At 46.8% G+C, this 19,669-nt stretch overlaps 1 protein-coding gene across 1 annotated transcript; it reads left to right on the top strand.

The window, feature by feature from the left end:
* The first annotated feature begins 144 nt into the window (after nt 1-144).
* LOC119405284 (integrator complex subunit 15-like) lies at nt 145-3,495 on the top strand. Its single transcript, XM_037672101.2, is given in 2 exon segments — nt 145-1,010; nt 1,012-3,495. Coding segments are annotated over 2 exon segments (1,110 nt in total). The 5' UTR covers nt 145-356; the 3' UTR covers nt 1,468-3,495.
* Nucleotides 3,496-19,669: the final 16,174 nt, after the last annotated feature.

Here is a 19,669-nt window from a genome sequence, read left to right as displayed (position 1 = left end):
TGCTCGCCGGTTGACATCGAGTAGAGTTTTAGGATAAACTTCCGATAATATGGAGCTACCTCATAGAGGTCTGTGGGAACGCTCTAAAGTGTGCCGCCCACCTTGGCTCAAGCAACAGCAGCCCGTGGCAACCATGATATCAAAACAACATGGCGATATCCGAGTGATGGGCTGTTTTGTTCGCGTAGATAGTGACTAGTTTTGAAGAAGTTTAGTGTACGAGAGCTGCCCGTCGGTTGTGAGTGCTGTGTTTGGCCGCGTTTTCTTCCAGTGTGGGAAGAAAGTACAGCGCATGGGTTAGGGGCTTGATTACAAGCGCCATCTTGTACTGCTTCGACGTCGAGATAGCCTACACGATGACGGACGTTCGAGTTTCGTTACGCAAGATCGAGTTTCCAAAAGTTGTCGTCGATGCGCTGAACCAGATTCAAAAGCTGCTGGCCAACGAGGGCCGCAGTCCGGCGTACGCTCACGTAGCCAAGGAGATCGCGGAGGAGTTTGTCTTCCAGGACTACGAGCAACGACGAATGACGCCGCAGGCTTCGTCTCAGCGGCGGCCGCGCGCGCGCAAGCTGTCCGCCATCCGCGAGCTACAGATCATCGAGATAATCGCGAGCACCTTCCATAGCGCCAAGTCGGACATGTGCCAGAAGGTGTTCTTCATCCTGTTCCCGTCGGCAGACGCGAGCGTGATGGAGTCACGCGTTCCCCTCCTCTCCCGCCTCGTCTCTCTCTCCATCGCTCTCAAGAACCACAACGTGTTGAACTGCGTCGGCTTCTGGATGCACGTGTGCGGCTGCACCTCGGAGCCGTCGCTGCACATAGTGCGCCACGTGGTGGGCGACTACCTAAGCCTAATCCCTAGTTCGGCCGAGATGCTCAAGGATCTGGCAACCATCTCTCCACTGTTCTGCGCCAGCCTCGCCACCTCGCTGACTCACATGACTCCCACCAACCCTTCCCGCGAAGTGGTGGACCTCCTCGCCTCCTGGGTGCGCGCCCAGCCTCTAGCTCTGCTTCACACCCATGGAGGCCATTCCACCGCACCTGTACACCCAGTGTTTGCAGACTTTCATCCCCGGTCTAGTCGCTTGGTGCGTCTTGGCGCCTCTGGGCAAGGCGGACTCCCGTCCCGAAGACGCCGAACTTTATTCCTACCTCCACTACGCGTTGCTCGAGATGCTCATCCGCGCGGGTCAGGTGACTCCGCGTGCCCCCATAGTGTTTCCCTTCCTGCCCAGTCACTACGTCGTGCAAGTGGCCGAGACCCTGAAGCGAGGCCTAGCCACGGCCTCGCCTCACGGGGCCCAACTGGCCCTGAACAGGCTCGGTCAAGTGTTGCAGGCCGCGTTCGCATCCAAGTGCGTCCACGGAAATCTGGACGCCATGTTTCAGACGCTGCGACAGCTGCCACCGAACAGGCTTCTCAAGATTGTGCTCGCTCGCTGGGACGTTAAAAAGTACTGAACAGTCCTCACTTAAAGTTGGGCTAGCTGTTATGGTTCCATAGGTAGAGGACAGCACCACAAGACGAGCACTGTTCATGGACTCGCCCACAAGGGGCACCCGTCTTGTCGCTTTCCCTCCCTGTGTTTGATGTCACGTTGTCCTTTACCTATCGTTTTCAATTTTTTCGATCTGGGCGGGGTGTGACTTAAGCGTGAGAAGGTACTTCTTGCGGAAAAATAATGATCTCTTCCCATTTTTCCTATGGCTGTCCTGTGCTCTGTTCGTTGGGAAATACTGTTTGTCATATCGTGTGATGCCGGTGCACTACTCTATAAATACGCTTCGTCCATTCTCCAGTCGCACAGTGTCACTCTTCTCGTTCAGGACTTTGCGTGATCAAGATCATATTTCTCCATTAAAATTTTTTTTTTCTTGTGCAGTTGGTGTACTGAAGCCAGTCACAATCAAGAAATTTCATCCCTATACATAGCTTGCATTGACGTCACTGTGACCGCCATCTTTGTGACCAAACAGGTTGAGATGCAGGGTGAACTCTTGCTCGAAGGCACGGAGCAAGAAACAGATTAGTTCCGATGCCCCCTCCAATCCTTTGTGTTTCCCCCTCGGCGCGGCTGGCGAACAGAAGAAAGCGGGGAAAGCACAAAAGAATGCGCTGAAATGACACTGTAATGAGATAAAAAAGTCACGTGGCCGCCATGTTTGTGAACAAGCGCAGAGAACCTGTCTGTGACGTCACGTGCAAGCCATGTATAGGAAAGTTCCGGTGTGACTGGATTAGAACTGTGAAAGTTGCCTGGGCCAACCTGCTTTCAAGCACAGATTTGATTTGTGTTAGTTGTTGCCATTTTAAGTCAGCAAAACACTCCTTTGTCCTGTGACCTTGGTTGGCATTAAAATAAAAAGAGGCGCACGTGGTTCAGACTAACCGTAGTGCCTTTGCACTGTGGTACTGCTGCCGCTGTTGGGACGCAGGGGCTGATTTAGACAGATGGCTGTAGGAACATGGTTTTCTACAGCACTGCTGAGAAGTATTGAAATACTGATCGAATTGGTATTCTGTAATTAATCTGGAAAATGCAGGAAACAAGGACTAGAATGAAGGACTTACGATACAATAGTGCCTTGGGGTAAGTCTGTCACCTGTGGCAATGAGAGCTTCTTAAAGGGACACTGAAGTCAAACAATGAACTGATTTAGATTGATAGATTGTGTTCTGAGAACTCTAATGTTAATTTCACCATCACAGGTTTATTCATAGAGGAGAAAGTCAAGGTCAAGGTTTCATTATTAAATTTCGCACTGAAATCTCTGCACATGACGTCATGGATTTCAAAGTGTATTATTCTTATTTTGGTGACACTGGCTCAACGAAATTTCCTGAAACTTAGTATGGTCTATGGCCCCTGTGGAGGACATTGTACTTCATTTTTACTGATTATAAACTACTAAGGGCCTAGTACACGGCGTCAAAATCTATGATGACAACGCGTTAGATGTGGGAATTTCAAGATGAAGTCGCCACCTGCGTTTTCTTTTTGCGCATTTTCTCACTTACCAAATGTCTTTTCACAGCAGGCGTGGTGATTTCAGAATTGTGAAACAGAAATTTACTAATGTGAGAAACATCGTTTTTCTCTTTAGTGTCCCTTTAACAATTGCTGTACCATCACGGGAGTACCAGTAGGTACATGTATTCGCGAGGCTTGTGTTGGCTGGTGTTCAGCAAGGCTTGGCTTAAAATGTGAATACAATTGCACAAACGGAGCTTTCTCCAAATAGACCCTCCATTAACATTTTTCATTCTTCTGTATTGCCCATTTCACCAATGTTTACAACAAGCCTTGCTCTTCTGTAGTGCATGCTATATCGGTGAAAAGGAACAGATGACGGGCTCTTAAAGGATCTGAAGAAGTTGTCGGCCGTCCTCTAACTTAGTGGGCTGCCAATAAATATGCTTTTTGTATAATTTTGCATGGCTGCCTCATAATGAAATGAAACCTCTTCTTGTCTGGTAACAAAGAAAAAAAAAAAAACGGGATTTTTGAGTGGGAAATGAAACATTGTGATATACTGAACGCTTCTGGCCAGGCTTGTTTTGGGGGCACTCACCCTCTGAGAACAATGCCAATGCGACTTGTTGTAGCATTCCCTTGCCATACACCCTCATGTAGGTTGCAGCACACTTGTGTTGACTAAAGGAGAAAGAGCTAACGCTCATGGGATAACTCCGCTTATACTGGACTGATTCGCGAAATTTTTGTGGCATGAGATTCACGAGGCAGTGGAGTTCACCAGTAAGATAATTCTATGATAACTTGGAAGGGTATTACAGAGCCCCTGTAAAGAGGCAAGGAAGTTACTGACTGGCTTCATAAGTGCATTATAAGATTTTTTTCCTGGGGCATCAAGTACATTTTACCACGAAACAAAGAATCCAAGGGGGGTGCACTGTTGTGCTATGCACCCAAGTGGCTGAGCAAATAGGAGCGGGGCAGCATTCTGCCTTTCGCTGCCGACACGAGCATCTTGTGCAAGCACATTGGTGTTTCTGCTGAGCATAGGTAATGGAGCGGTCTGGGAGGTGTTGACGCAACATATGGGTCAAGATGAAAAACCAGTTATAAATACAGTGGACACAAAAAAAGAAGGAAACGGCACGAAGCTGGATAAGCAGCTTCCTTCTTCTTCGCTTGTTGTGTTTTATAGCCATGGTTTTTCACCTTGAAATATGTTCCAACTGGCCCTAATTTCAACATTGTTGCAACATGTGGGTGAATTGCAGCGTATAAAGATGCAGGGACAGAAGGAACGAAAGGAGAGACGAGTGCTGCTAGACAGATAATGCTCGTCTTTTCATGTGTATGCGTGGAGATTCAACAATGTGTTGTGCATGTGTGCGCCAACGCTGGCTCAAATGTAGGCATGGGCAAACAGTAAGTTTGAGGTTTGAAGCGAATAGTGATTCAGTCAGATAGTTTGAATAGCATATATCACATATTAAGAAAAATGAGCATTTTTGTCATGACCAACTAACTTGCACAATATTTTTAAGGATTGGAACTAGGCATGTGTGAATGTCACTTTTTTGGTTCGAAGTGAAGTGGAAGGAAGATTGAATAGTGGCAAGGTTTGCATAGCAGTAGGGTGCATATTATAACTGGTACAATACGTTACGTTTTAAAAATTACTAAGCGCATATAAGGCCGTATAAAACGCTTTTAAACTTACAATATAATTAATTCAAGAGCAGGTAATTGTACATTTAACCTTGAAGTGTGGCTTCGCGGCAGTGCGGATTTCCCCTGGTTGGGTGGTTTCACGGCATAGCACCGCCACGCTGCAGTAAAATTACCTTTACAGAGATGTTACATGCGCTCAAATATAAATATATTCGTTCATTTCGAATTATCTAAATTCGTGTCAAAGCAAATTTGAATACTGTAATATTCGTTAGGATATTCGAAGCGCCCGAATATTCGCCCATACCTACTCAAATGGAACGAACCGGAAACGCCGAGCTGCAGCTATATCCAATACTTTGGTTGTGTGTTGGCAAGTGTCGACAGTCGTCTGTCACACGTATTGTGTGCCATCACTCCAGAACACTACAGGCAAGTACCCAAAGTGCCAATGCTGTGAGAGGCCCGGCAAGTACTTGAGCATCTCTTTTTATTATTGTTAATGTTTACATATGTTATTACTAATGGGCTCCTATCGCACAAGGGCTACAATGGCCAAGCAGTTTTGGTAATATTGTTTGGTATTGCAAGATAAGATGGCCGTCCAGGATCTTCAAGGAATTCAGTGGTGTCCACGCCTCCCGCTTCTTGGTGGTCTGCCTAGTTCACGATGGATACTTTCAGATCGAAACAAAGTGTTGGCATATCAAAGCCGCGAACTAACTCACAGGGTCCCCTCATGGGTGTCGGCAGAGTTTTGCCTTGGGGGGTGCAAACCCGTGTTGCATCGCGCCTTGGGGAGGGGGGGGGGGAGAGAGAGAGCTGGCATAGCTTGGGTGGGGGGCAAGTGCCGGTGTGGCTTGAGGGGGGCAAGTGCCCCTTTTGCACCCCCCCCCCCCTGCCTACGCCCATGGGGTGCCTTATGCATTCGCCTCAGACAACTGGAAGGCGAAAGCCATCTTCTTTTTCTTCTCAGTAAACTGATCCTGCCCCGTCGCCATCCGAAGGCTCTTTCAGTGTTTACAACACTGAAAGCAAATATACAAGCAGCATAGTACAAACAGCACAGTGAATACTGAGAACAGAAGTGTATATACAACATATAGCAAAATACAAAATACAAAACAGCAGCACAAGAACGATGTTGTGCGATTATACACAGAAGAAGTAGCCAGCTCCACTTCGCGAACGCTGTCGAAACAGCGAAACTGATGCCCCCCTTCGTCAGGCTCATCCTCACCCATATTTGTATTTGTGCGTCTCTCATTGGTCCACCCTTTCCACCGAGCCTCGCCCTCGCCCATTTTGGCGCAGCGCAGCCCTTTCTCTCCTACCGAGTCCCACTCTCGCCACGCTGCAAGACCCCGTGACCAGCGCTACGCCAACGGACGGGGAAGCAAGGACTAAGAACAGCTTCGCTGCTAAAATAAGAATCAGACTCGGTAAAGGTATGGGCATAGGCGTGTGCACAGGGGGGGGGGGGGGCAGGGGGGCGCCCCTCCCTAATCACCCAAGAGGGGGGGGGGCGCAAAATCTGCCCCGTACATTGACCCTTCTATAGTCACCTAAGAGGGGGGCGCAAATCTGCCCCATACATTGACTTAGTAGGGTGGGAGGGGGGGGTGCTGCGATGAACCTTTGCCCCCCCCCCCCTGATGGGGAAGCCTGCGCACGCCTATGGGTATGGGGCAAAATTGGCGCTCCCTTTAGATGATTTGGGGAGCACCCCCCCCCCCTTTTTCAGGTGCGCCCGCCTGGGCTGTAAAGCCGACATGGACGATTGCACACATCAGGAAAATTGTACCTTCGGGAAAACGTGATGCCAAGCATGCGCCTTCCGCGGGGCCGTTCCGGACTCCGGCGAACGCTCGATAGATGAGAGACGACGTGCCGATGTCGCCCGACAACAACGTTTCAGGGAAGGACGCAACCACGGAGTTTCCTGCAGTAAAACTACGCTTATACGCCAAAAAAGGACGAAAGTTCAGTGGAAGACGGAGACTTGAAATGATGATGAAATGTTGAAATGATGAGGAATCGTTGAATAGGGGACGTCGACGTTTCAACTTCGTCAAGGCAGGGCAGCGCTGCTGCCTTGACGAATGAAAGCCGACTGGTAGAAAAATGGCCACTAGTGAAAGTCCACTTGCCTTGACGAACTTGAAAGTCCACTTGTGGAAAGGCTGGCTCCAGCGACATTCCATGTTTTTATTTACATCACACTGCAGGCCACGTGGCCCAAGCAGGAGGAGCAAGGTATACACGTACAAGGCACAATTGAAAATCTGAAACGAAGGAAAGTAAGCAACAACTAGCACAGAAATGAAAAAAAAAAAAGATAAGGAAGTTTGCATTAAGTTCTGTAAAGCTTGGCACAGCGAAGCACGGGCCCGTCGCCGCTCGCTGGGCAACCTATTTCTATATTTCTCTATATTACTCTATAGGGCTGGGCGGCCTTCTTTGTATCTCTTTCTTTCTCCCCGTCTTTCTTTTTCTCTTTCTCTCAGTTTTTCTGTCTTTTTCATCTCTATTTATTTCCATTTCTTTCTCTCTCTCTTTTTTCCTTTCTATTTCTTTCTCTTTCTTTCCTATATCTTCGTTTCCCTCTCTCTCTGTTTCTCTCTAGTGATTAAGACGCTCGGCTTCGGATCGTGGGTAGGCGGGTTCGAATCCCACCGCCTCACGAGGAATTTTTCTTTTCGCCAAGATTTTCTCTTTCTTTCATATCTTTCTTTCTTTCTGGCTCCCTGTTTCTTTCTCTCTTCATTTCTTCGCCCTCCTTCTCACCCTCACATTTCTCCTTGGTTTTGTGCTTCCCCCTTGCCGGACGAAGCGGCGCATGTATTCTGGCAGCGAAGCAGAAGACGAAGAGAATGAAGAGAGCGCGTACCGGCCGGTTCATGATGTTGATAATATGGGTCACGGCATTTTACACCGAGCTGGAACAGTTTCGCCGTTAAAAATGAAAATGTTGCTTTGGAAATAGTCAGAGCGTTATTCTGAATTGATTCAGCCGAGTTCACATGATGGAGATGTATGAGGTTGCATTCCTCAATAGTTAGAGAAAAAAAAATTTAAGAGGTTAGTCCTGGCAACTTAAGGGGAGAGAGTGAGGGAGTGGGAACGACGGGTTTCCATGGTTTCAGAAAAGGTTATGTAAGGTCTGGGATCTCCATAAAATTTACGATTTAATAAGCAGTGAAGGAACTTCAGTCGTGATATTCTTGGCCTCGTTTGAAGCGTTTGAAGTCCGCTAGAACGTAAAAGGTCAGTTACAGAGTCATTTCGGCCGTATTGAGAAAAAATGAAACGCACGGCTCTTCTCTGTATCCTTTCAAGAGCATTATTGCTAGTTTTGGCGAAGAGGCGAACGATTTCTGTGAGCTTACGCGTCACTTAGAAGATACATGCGTGGATTTTTTTTTCTTCAATACAACGCACTCCCCTCAAGACACACTTTTAATGATCTTAGCTACTGTTCTTTTTTTTTTTTCTGCCCCATCGTCTTTCATTTACCGGGACGGCTACACACAGCTCTCCCGTCATAAAGTGCAATATTAAATTGCTGTGAATATTTTACGTTTTTTCTAAACAGACGTGTACTTAAATCGTCTCCGTTTCTTTCTAAACACACACAACCCGTACTGAGAAGTATATTGCGCTGTTTTTTTAGAACCGGCTTACCACTCTCCCGTAGAGAAGTTCAGAGTATGCATGCTTGACTGTGGCGCAGGCACGTAGGCAAGGGGTGGCGGGGGGGGGGGGGGGGGGGGCCCCCCCCTTCCCTCGAAATTCGCCCGGCCTTCTATATTCCCAGGCAACTTTTGTTTTATTTTTGCCATGGAAATTCTTATTAGGCCTTGCCCCCCCCCCCCCTCCGAAAAAAAATCCTGGCTACGTGCCTGGTATGTATCCATATTTAAACTTTTTTAGCGCGCTCAAAAGACAAGGACAAGGAACATAGAGACAGCACGAGCGCTAACTCTCAACTGCTTATTTTTGAAAGGAACTATACATATAAGTACCCAAGAACCAGCATATAGAGCATATGTGCGGCGCAAGTCATGTGAGGTGCAGAAGGCTTCACGGGCGGTGGGAAGGATCAATACAAGCGACTGTGGGGCAAAAGAACATGGCTTCAGCCTTCGTGCCGTCTAAGGCAAATGCATTAGAGACCGTGCAAGATTATTGTTTCGGAAAGGTAGCTAGTGCACCGAGGAAGGGATGGGATTATCGGCCTCCATCACCGTGCGGGATATCCGAATAAATCTTCTCGGATTTCTCCTAAAATTCTTGAAGACCGATACTAGGCTTTATATAAAAACGACCCCGCCACTTTTCTCGGCGCATACAGCAACCATATTCTCATACTTGGAACTCCGTTCGCGCATACTAATGTACTGAATCACTCGCCACTATGCATTGACACCCGTCAGCGAAAGAACGGCATCCCTTACGCATCCGTCTAAGACGATTTAACGGCGGCAAAAGCCGTCCGATGTGGCTATCTTATCATCATAGTAATAATCATCCTCATAATTATCATGATCGGAACTTTAGAGGTCACGGGAACAGCTGCACACTTAGTTCATGCTGTGGCTGATGATGATGAAACATATCTCAGCCTTTTGCAATTGGTTGGTAGGTTTCAACCACTCGCTCGTTACGCAGTTCACGTGGTTTGGCGTAGGGAGTGTGACTCCTTGCCTGACGTACGACAGTATGGGGTCTAATCTAATGCTTCGCTGGATGAGTTGGCAAATGATCTTGAAAGCAGAGTGCAAGAAAGACGGGGCATAGAAGGACAAGAAAACTGAACGAGCACTCTCTACGTACTCCTTTTTTTTGCGCTATGCTTTTATTTTAAGTTGGTGGTCTTTTTTCAAAGCGATTTCAAACACTGGGGTGGCTCTTTGGGTAGAATTGTTTACAGCCATGCTGAGTACCTTGGATGTATTCCGCCTTGAACCCAGATTTTGTCGTATTTTGTTAAACTCCCTAAGGTGTATAACGTCTGTCTTTGTATCGCATGTCGCATTTTTCAAGGCCAGCGTCTGATGAGGCACTTAAAGGACCCCTGACACCGAATTTGGAAACTCGAGATGCTTGTGTTGTTTGATAGTCCTGCATGCGGGGGCACTTCTGACCGATTATGAGTGACGAGCGTTGCCTTTAAGATATTTTAATTTGGTTTTAAAGTAAGCCTGAGTGCTCATCTGAATTTTGAACTCCTATCAACATAACCACTAGTATGACGTAGACGTAGGCCCCTTGTGACGTTGCAGAGGTAAAGCAAGTGTTGTCGACGTCACAGACAGAAATATGCGCGGTGCATGCACTGTGGTATATTGCGAAGCATGTTTTGCTCTCCCACCTTCTCCTTCTTCGGTACGTGTCGGCAGGCAGCGTGAGCTCTCCGTGTGGTGTGTTCTCCAACTGCAGTCAACAAGCGCGTGCTGACGTCACCAATACTGAGCGCATGTCATCACGCGTGCCCCGAGGCGCGACCGCCGCGGCGCGGCGCTAGTTTCTTATCCTCTTTCGGCGCGCGTTTTGAACCTACACTAAAATGACCATAATTAACGCTGCCAGGATTAATTAGACATCACGTTGGAGCATTTACGGTGTCATTCCGTGGTTACAAGACATAGACCTACTTATTACAACATAAATGTCACAAACAAGAAATCGGCTGTCAGGGGCCCTTTAAGGTTTCACCTTAATAATTTATTGCACAATCTTGTACTCAGTAGAAGGCAACGTCACAATTGTACAAATGGTGAGTAGTTTGTTGAACATCAAATAAGTGTGCTCTAATACTTTTATTGCGATAACAATTATATGGACCCTCTCGGCAGGTTTTTGATGTCGCCGTCATGTTACGCATAAAGTCCTAATCAATAACATCGCCCAGCGCATCGTATGTTCAATGCGCCAGTAAAAGCACGCAAGCGCTGGGGACGAGCGCGGCTGCAGCAGAGATGAAACGAGTAGGCTATCTCGGTCGCACGAAGGGTGCATGGGATCGTGCCGCATGCGAGAGCTGCAGTATATGGCTCCTCAAGCAGACAGCAAACGCCCCGGCCGTCTTTCGTCGGGCGAAGGAGAAGCGGAAGGCGGGGGGGAGGGGGGGGGGGGGGGGGGGAGGGGCTGCGCCACTTGAGCGGCAACTGCGAACTTTGCTCATAAGGCGTGCACTATCCCGACAGACGTCAGGAGATGGCTCGTAAACTTGCCGTGCTCTCAGCGCTCCGCGTTTAGAGGACTGACAGCCCGAAAACCACTTCGGTCCCTGGAGCTGCCGTATACCCTTAAACTAGCGTTTTGTTGAGTTACGCGAGATCGGATCCAAAAGAGTTAGCTGATAGCCTTACTTCATATAACTTTCCAATTTGTTGCAATGGCATTCATTGCTTCGCCCTTGAGACGAAATTGTGATTTCTTCTCTTCTGTTACAACATATTTTTGTAAATATGCGCGTACTTCTACGCCTTCTTTTATGATGTTGATGTTAGCGACTCGACATCTGCTTCACCGTATAGTTACTTCATTAAAGGCCGCGAAAGGGTCCTTCGGCGACGTGAACAAAAAAGGATTCCCGAGCAAAAGAAGCACGAACGAATGTTCTAAACACATAACTTAGCTCGAGCCGCTAGGTTATATAGCGCAGCTGCTCGCAGTTCTTTTGTCTTCCTAATTGACCTGCATGCCGCGACCGCAGCTGCGGTAAACTTGTGCACTCCCGACTGCGAGATTTGCCCACCATAGAACAGCGGTACCAAACGAAGCTGCGCTCCTGGAACCACGTAAATATTTCTTTTGCACGGTGATGTGCTTTTTCTTTTAAATGCGAAGCATTTCTTAGCGAACTTCTGCGACTTTGAGCGTATCTATCTATCTATCTATCTATCTATCTATCTATCTATCTATCTATCTATCTATCTATCTATCTATCTATCTATCTATCTATCTATCTATCTATCTATCTATCTATCTATCTATCTATCTATCTATCTATCTATCTATCTATCTATCTATCTATCTATCTATCTATCTATCTATCTATCTATCTATCTATCTATCTATCTATCTATCTATCTATCTATCTATCTATCTATCTATCTATCTATCTATCTATCTATCTATCTATCTATCTATCTATCTATCTATCTAGCCGCCTACGACTTTGTGCTCTCCTGGTCGTTTGGATAATCGAATGTGCACCAAAATTGGTGTGGCGTAACATGACTGTATGATGAACATAAATGACAAGTCATAACATGAAAATCATGACACGCATATCATGTACAGCATGATTTACATGCTACGCTCATGGTGCGCTGGCGGCCGTTTCGCTGGCTTTATATACACCAAAATTGGTATCTTGTGACATGACCGTGTGACTAACATAAATAACACGAGTTAACATGAAAATCATGACACGCATGTCATGTACAGGATGACTTACGTGCCACGCTCATGGTGCGCTGACGGCCGTTTCGCTGGCTTTATAAACACCAAAATTGGTATCTTGCGACGTGACTGTCTAACGAACATAAATAACACGAGTTAACATGAAAATCATGACACGCATGTCATGTACAGCATGACTTACGTGCCACGCTCATGGGGCGCTGGCGGCCGTTTCGCTTGATTTATATACACCAAAATCGGTATCTTGTGACGTGCCTGTGTAACGAACATAAATAACACGAGTTAACATGAAAATGATGACACGCATGTCATGTACAGCATGACTTACGTGCCACGCTCATGGAGCGCTGGCGGCTGTTTCGCTAGCTTGATCTACCACGAAATTGGTATTGCGCGACGTGACTCTGTGACGAACATAAAAACACGAGTTAACATGAAAATCATGACACGCATGTCATGTACAGCATGACTTACGTGCCACGCTCATGGTGCGCTGGCGGCCGTTTCGCTAGCTTGATATACACCAAAATTGCTCTCTTCTGACGTGACTGTGTGACGAATATAAATAACAGGAGTTAGCATGAAAATCATGACACGCATGCCATGTACAGCATGATTTACGTGCCACGCTCATGGGGCGCTGGCGGCCGCTTCGCTAGCTTGATCTACCCCGAAGGTGGTATTGCGCGACGTGACTGTGTGACGAATATAAATAATATGAGTTAACATGAAAACCATTCCTCAATGACATACAAGACGATGTATGCAGCTCTCTGCTGGCTGCTTCGCATTACATCGATTCCCACAATGCGTGGGATCTGCCGGCTTTTATTTCTCGAAAACACTTAAAATCCATCGTGACAGCACGAGCAATCTCTACAGTGGCATCATACTTCGTACCAAGTGGGTGAGAGCATAGGCGTGCGAAGGGGGGGGGGGGGGCGAGGATGGGTCCCCCCACCCCCCAGTAATCATTTAAGGGAGGCGCCAAGTCTGCCTCTTACCCTTGTTCAGTCCAGTCGGAATCCGTACCTTCACTGTCTGTTTAAAGGGCAGGGTTATGGTCATGAAGCATTTTTTCCCATAATGACGGCCGGGGAGCCCTGCTGTTGCATTCCAAGAACGGTTTAGTTCCCACATTTATCACAGGAAAGACAAGGACCAAAGGCAGGCCGTTACGAGGAGCACGTCATAATTTAGTTCTCATATTTGCATCCATGGTGTAGCCTGTTTTATTTGGGTACTGGTCTATAAGAGGGGGAGGGGGATCGCTGCGGTGAAAGTTTGCCCCCCCCCCTCCCCCCCCTTCCCCACCTCACGGAGTACCCTGCGCAAGCCTATGGGTGAGAGGATATAGTACTTAGTTTCCGATAAGGGATTGTGCAGTGAGAGAAATTAACATAATTATGATGACAAATTGCGAATGAAGCCGCAGTTTTCAACGCGCAATATGATGGCGCGATACCTGAATAGTTCGTCTAGTTCTAGAGACAAAGTTGATTCGGCTTGCCGAATGACAACGGTAGCGTTGCACGTCTTCCGTTGTTAATTACTGCACAGCTGTTTTCCCGACACCCAGTTATTCTTGGTCCGCTCGGTTGTTAGGTGGCGGAATTGTCTCACGCCTACAGCTACAGTACAAATTATTTATTGGGGATGGACAGTTCTGCGGGGCCCCTTTATTGCGCAGAAAGTTCTCGGGGCGCAGCGTCCTGGCTGGGATTATACGGGGGCCGAATTGTGCGATGATCACTATTGGAGATGTCGCTTTCAGTGCGCGCTGATTGGCTGGTTGAGGAAAGACGGGCAAGTGGTCCCCTCATTCACTGGAAAAGAGTGTTTTTACATCGCGCAAGCCGGACAACCATCGGACAAGCGCCGAACGATCAATGTCGCCGATGTTGATCGTCTAAGAATACGGCCCATTGCATATCATAGGATCAATACATAAATTGAGAAGAAAAAGAAGGCGATGGCTTTGACCTTCGGGTCGTCATAGGCGAATGCATAAGGAACCCTGTGTGTTTTTTTGTGTTTGGTTGAGATATACGTTATTTCTTGTGCGCTTCAATATGATCAGAATCGTCGTAGTCACCCCGAACTTGCTGCTGATATCGATGCTGATAACCTTAACATCACATGCACAGTCAAAGAACTCGTCACATGTAACTGAAGTGCAAAAGCAGCTGCATCGATAGCGATCGTCAATACATAGAGTGCAGTTCGTTCTTAAAGAAATACCTAACCGAAAATAACTTCAGGACAGCAGAATAATCTATTTTTATGTGTTTATCGAGGAATAGAGAAGAGGCTCATAGGACAAATTAAGCTCAACAACGATACATTGGACGTCTGCAGGGCTATAGATGCCATATCACCGCTGCAACTAGGCACCCGAATAGTGACCATTGCACGGCACTTTGCACCTGCTATTCATGCCGTGAATATGCGCCGAGGAAATATGCATTTATCTTTCATGCTTCGTTTTTAGACAATAGATAGTATCCCGTTGTCCTCTGTGGTGTATTTTACGCAGTGCAAAAGATGTGATGGACAGACCGCACTAAGTCGTCTTGTCTGGTGTTTTTTTTTTTCCTTTTCAGACAGAAAAGGCATTTTGGACATGGCGAAGTCAATTTGGATTCTTGTGACGTGCCTGTTTTGTGTGTGGATATCGGTCACAACTGCCGAAATAGTATGAGAATTTCTTTTACATTCACAGAATGCTTTTTGGTACCAATCTTGCATGCCATGTTTCAGACTGGATACAGCGAGTTAATATAAAGATATGTACTAATGTTTCAAGTTTACGGTATTAATGAGAGCTAACAGACAATTATGCCAAGGAAAGGGGATGTTATTTGTAGCAATTATGATGTAAACGTGAAGAAAGTAAAGTGGACGAAAAGATAACTTGCCGCCGGCAGGGACCGAACCTGCGACCTTCGAATAACGCGTCCGATGCTCTACCACTGAGCTACGGCGGCGGTCATCCTCCCGTCCACTTTGTGGGGTATATATGTGCATTTAAACCTAAGAGTGTTAGTCAGCACCGATCGCAGCCAAGGCGGCGAGTGTGGAACACTATTTTTCTGCCTGTTGGCGTTCCTTGGCATCATTGTCTGTTAGTTCTCATTAATATTGTGTCTAACAAAGAAAAACGAGCCCTTAAAAAGCCATCTTCTTTCCTTCAAATTTACAGTACCTAATTTTTCTCCATACCAATAAATCATAAATCCAATAAATTTTCAATTAGCTCAGCACATTGGCGCCATCTACATGCCCAATATGTAACTTTGGTGTAATTAATAAGTAACACACAACCATGATGTTCAGGAATCCAATGCCGGGGATATTTACTGCGCAGCGTTTCTAGTAGCTCCTTCCTAGAAAACACGTAAACTCTACGTCACTTATAGGTCGAAAAGCTTACCGTGCTGTCAATCAAGTCGTTCTTAGTAACCTTGAATTAATGCAGTGCGAGAGCATTAGATGTTTACCGCCAGTGAACACCTCTATGATGTTTCATGCGTGCCATATTTGCTTGAACATTAATAACACGCGCCGCTGCTTTTTATAACCCGTTTCATACGCAAGTAGAGAGTTGAAAATGAATATAGCGTATCAGTTGTGCCAAAGTCGGCAAGGTGTAACAACTTGACGTTTATACGGCAGTAACCACACCACAGAGGGGCCGGGGGGGGGGGGGGGGGGGGGGGTTGTTCACCTTCCTGTAACGTATGAGGGGCGCCAAGTCTGCCGTCTGCCTCACACCTTGACGCAGTCGGATTGGTTCCGTCAATTTTTAATGTGCAAGGTTATGACTATGCAAATTTTTGACGATAATGACGGCCAAGGACCTTGCATTCCAAGAACTGTTTTATTCACATCTTTAGTCTGGGAGAGATTGGGACCAAGGGCAGGCCGCTATGAGAAGCGTGTCATCACTTTATTTTCATTTTTGCATCCATTGCGACGTTTGTTTCCTTTCGACTTTCGGACATAGCCTTTAAGTGGGGGAGTGGTCACTGCGGTGAAGCTTCGCTCGCCCAAATGGTGAACACTGCGCACAAGTATGGGAGTAACACAAATGGTCAGGTCTTGCGTTCATTTTACTTCTTACAGTCACTACCTGCATATTTCCGTTGTGCGTCCCACTCAGTTGCGACCATGGGCGTCGGCAGGGGGCTACAAACGGTGCACTTGCCGCCCCTCAATCGCCCCCCCCCCCCGACCCACGCCAGGACCGACTCCTCAAGCCCCACCAGCGCTCTACGATGCCACACGGGTTTGCCTCCTCTCAACCCCTCCTCCGCCCTCCTCCCCCCCTCCCTCCATAGAAAAATATGCCGACGCCCATGGTTGCGACCCATTGTGGACGACTTTGTCATATAGGCAGTAGCACGTAACACAGGTAACCAAGAGACATAATGCAGCGCTAAAACACAATCACTAAGATGAGGAACACAAGACGACGTGACAATCCGTCGTCTTGTGTTCCTCTTCTTAGTTAGTGTGTTTTAGCGCTGCATTACGTCTCTTAGCAAGCATAAACTCGCCCAACACGTTCTTCTACAGGTAACCAAATAGCACGTCATAGTTCACAGCGGTCAGTCTATTCTTGATGTAACACTTGGTGAATGCACATGCATGTGATTCCCGAATAAGAAAAACAAAAGACAACAAAACAAACTAAACTTTATGTATACGCTAGGAAGCACTGATGCCTGCAAATGCAATGAGGTGAAATATCTTAGTCTTAATGTTATGTCATACCTATTTTGAACCCCTTATTCCAGCAGGATGTCACACTTGAGATGAAGATACCGTGATGTGTTAGCACATGTTAAACTATACATGTTTATAAACCACACCAGGCCATGCTTGGGGTGCACCTACTTAATCGAGAGTGCTTATCAAAATCATCTAAATAACAATGTCGGCTGCGCTTACAAAAATTAGCAGCCAGACTCATATACTCCAATTACTCAAAGAAAATAGGGCTTCCAGTTCGCTGACCATTGCATACTTGCCACTAGCTTTACAGTTAAGAATCATTTCTAGAGTAAAACACAGTTGTCTTTTGTAACATGGTGACTTTAAAATACCCCGATCTCGTTATCTGCCTCAACATTCTAAACAGTCATCGAGGCTAAGTCATAGGTGGGAAATTCGTCAACGCACAAGTCACATGAATATTCGCAACTGGCGCACTTTCTTTTTCCCTCGGCCATCTCGCTATGGAATAAATTACCAAACGTTTCCTCTGTGTTGTGATACTGTCGATTCGTTTGCAAATCATGTCCGATGTATTGCATTATCATTGTGAAACTATGGGATTGCTAATAACTACGGAAGATTCCACGTTATTTTAACAAACAAAAGGTGCATGTATACAGTCGCGCTCAATGTGACTTGCAAAACGGGAGCGCGTGGCCTCACGAGTTTAAAGATTGCGCATGGCTTCAACTTGCTCCATTTCTGTAACTAAATATTATTTTCTTATTCGGAAACATCCTACAGTGAGAGAACAGCGTTTAGTTGCAGAATTAAGAGCTAGTTGAAGGAATGCGCAATCCTTAAACTCGTGAGGCCATGCGCTCCCGTGTTGCAAGTCATATTGGGCGCGATTGTACCTACTCGCTCGTGCCATGAAAGGTTAGCAGTACGTTAAAAAAACAAAAAAAAAAACTAATGAAATGTAAACTTTGTGATCCATGCGCTTGAAGTACGATGCTACAAACAGATGTACGAAAATATTTTTCATTTCTTTGTCAGTATGAAGTACAGGGCCGATGAAATGAAAAAAAAAAAAACACAGGCAACAACAACGATCGATGAGCGGATTATTGGAACGGAAATATTGAAGTCATTATCTATTTTACTTACAATGCATTGCCATTACACGGCGTATAATTGAAACAAAGTAGCCATATAGATGATGCAAGCCTAAAAGGGGGCACACTCTTCATTCTTCTTTCAAGGAAACGACGGTAGCTTACGTTTCCGGATTGCGGAGAATGCGGCGGTCAATCAAGGAAGCTGACAGGGGATGCAGGCAAACGGGAGAAGGGGTAAGGATGGCGCACATTCTTCTTGTCAGTTCCCACAAGTTGCGTGGCTCCCCGCTGCTGAGCCGGTTCCTGCAACCTAACCTCTCGAACATTGCACATAAAGACGTCACGAATCTGAGCCACGTTACGTGGTCCGTTGGCGAGCCGTCCATTGCCGATACAGGCGCGCATGCTTCATCAGGCAGTATGGAAGACCCTCAGTAACGCCCCCGTGGTTGTCTCACAGTGCTGATGACGTGATGGGTACGTGAAGAAGTGCCTCCAGTGCAAACGCGCTTTGCGGTGCTTGACGTGTTTTCACAACTCTTAAGGGACGTCCCCGAGTCGCCATTCAAGAAAGCGTGGGTGCAGACGAGTACCCTAGGAAACACTTCACGAACGGCGAGTTAGGATCGTTCGGTCATCCTGATATTTGCCAAGCGCATGTACCGTATGATGCCGCGTATGACTTGCCCTTGCAGCTTAACCCATACCCTAAGCAACAACCAGCAGACCAGATATAAAATATTGCGCGTATGAACCGCACGTTTCCACCGTTCAGTTGCATTTTACACCTTAAAAAAATGACTCCACTAACTGTGATCGAATAATAATAATTTTTGGGGTTTGGCGCCCCATAACCACTATATGATTATGCGGGACACCGTATAGTGGAGCTCTCCGTAAATATCGACAACCTTGGTTTCTTTAACGTGCACGTAAATCTAAGTACGCGGGCCTCTAGCATTACGCCTCCATCGAAACGCGGCCGCCGCAGCCGGGATTCGATCCCATGACCTTCGGGTCAGAAGTCAAGCACCGTAGTCCCTAGACCATCACGGCGGTGTAACTGTGATGGAAGGTTGCAAGAAAACAACTTGGTCTTCACTCCATTTTATTCACCAGTGGCACTCCGCGATGCCCCCCCCCCCCTTTATTGTTAGCTTTAGCCGTTGCTGCCTCTGGCAGCTTGCATTGCCGTAAAGTAGTGGCGTAAAGCTATCTTCCTTTCATTAATATTTTCCTTAAAGCACTGCCGTGAAGTCACCCTGCACACCGAAATTTGCGTATAACTCATACCCCGATTTTAGCCCCAAGTTAACTTTGTGAAGGCGAAAAACTTATATGCCTCATAAAACGCGAAAATGACCGTTGGCGGCGGCGTCAGCACGAAGTGATGCAAAAAATCATCGTGTGATGACGCCTACATATGACGGCATCACGACTTGGCACAAACACCAAATTTCGTGACGTCATTATGACGTCCCATAACGTGACGCCAATAATGAGGTCAACATATGACATCCTCACTTCGTCAAAGGTGGGCTGATCCCCGAGGCAGTGCAAAACCACGTTAGCTGCGGAAAGCTTTTGAGTGTGTGCATGTGTGTGGAGGCGGGGGGGAGGGAGGGGTGAGCGTCAATGCAAGCGACTGAGAAGAAAAAGAATAGGAAAAGGAAGACGAAGAACACGGCTTTCGCCTTCGGGTCGCTTAGGTGAATGCATAAAGACGTGTGACTTTTTATGTGCGGG

Source organism: Rhipicephalus sanguineus, chromosome 9 (genome assembly GCF_013339695.2).
Source record: "Rhipicephalus sanguineus isolate Rsan-2018 chromosome 9, BIME_Rsan_1.4, whole genome shotgun sequence".
Lineage (NCBI taxonomy): Eukaryota > Metazoa > Arthropoda > Arachnida > Ixodida > Ixodidae > Rhipicephalus > Rhipicephalus sanguineus.
This window is presented reverse-complemented; position numbering and strand designations above follow the sequence as displayed.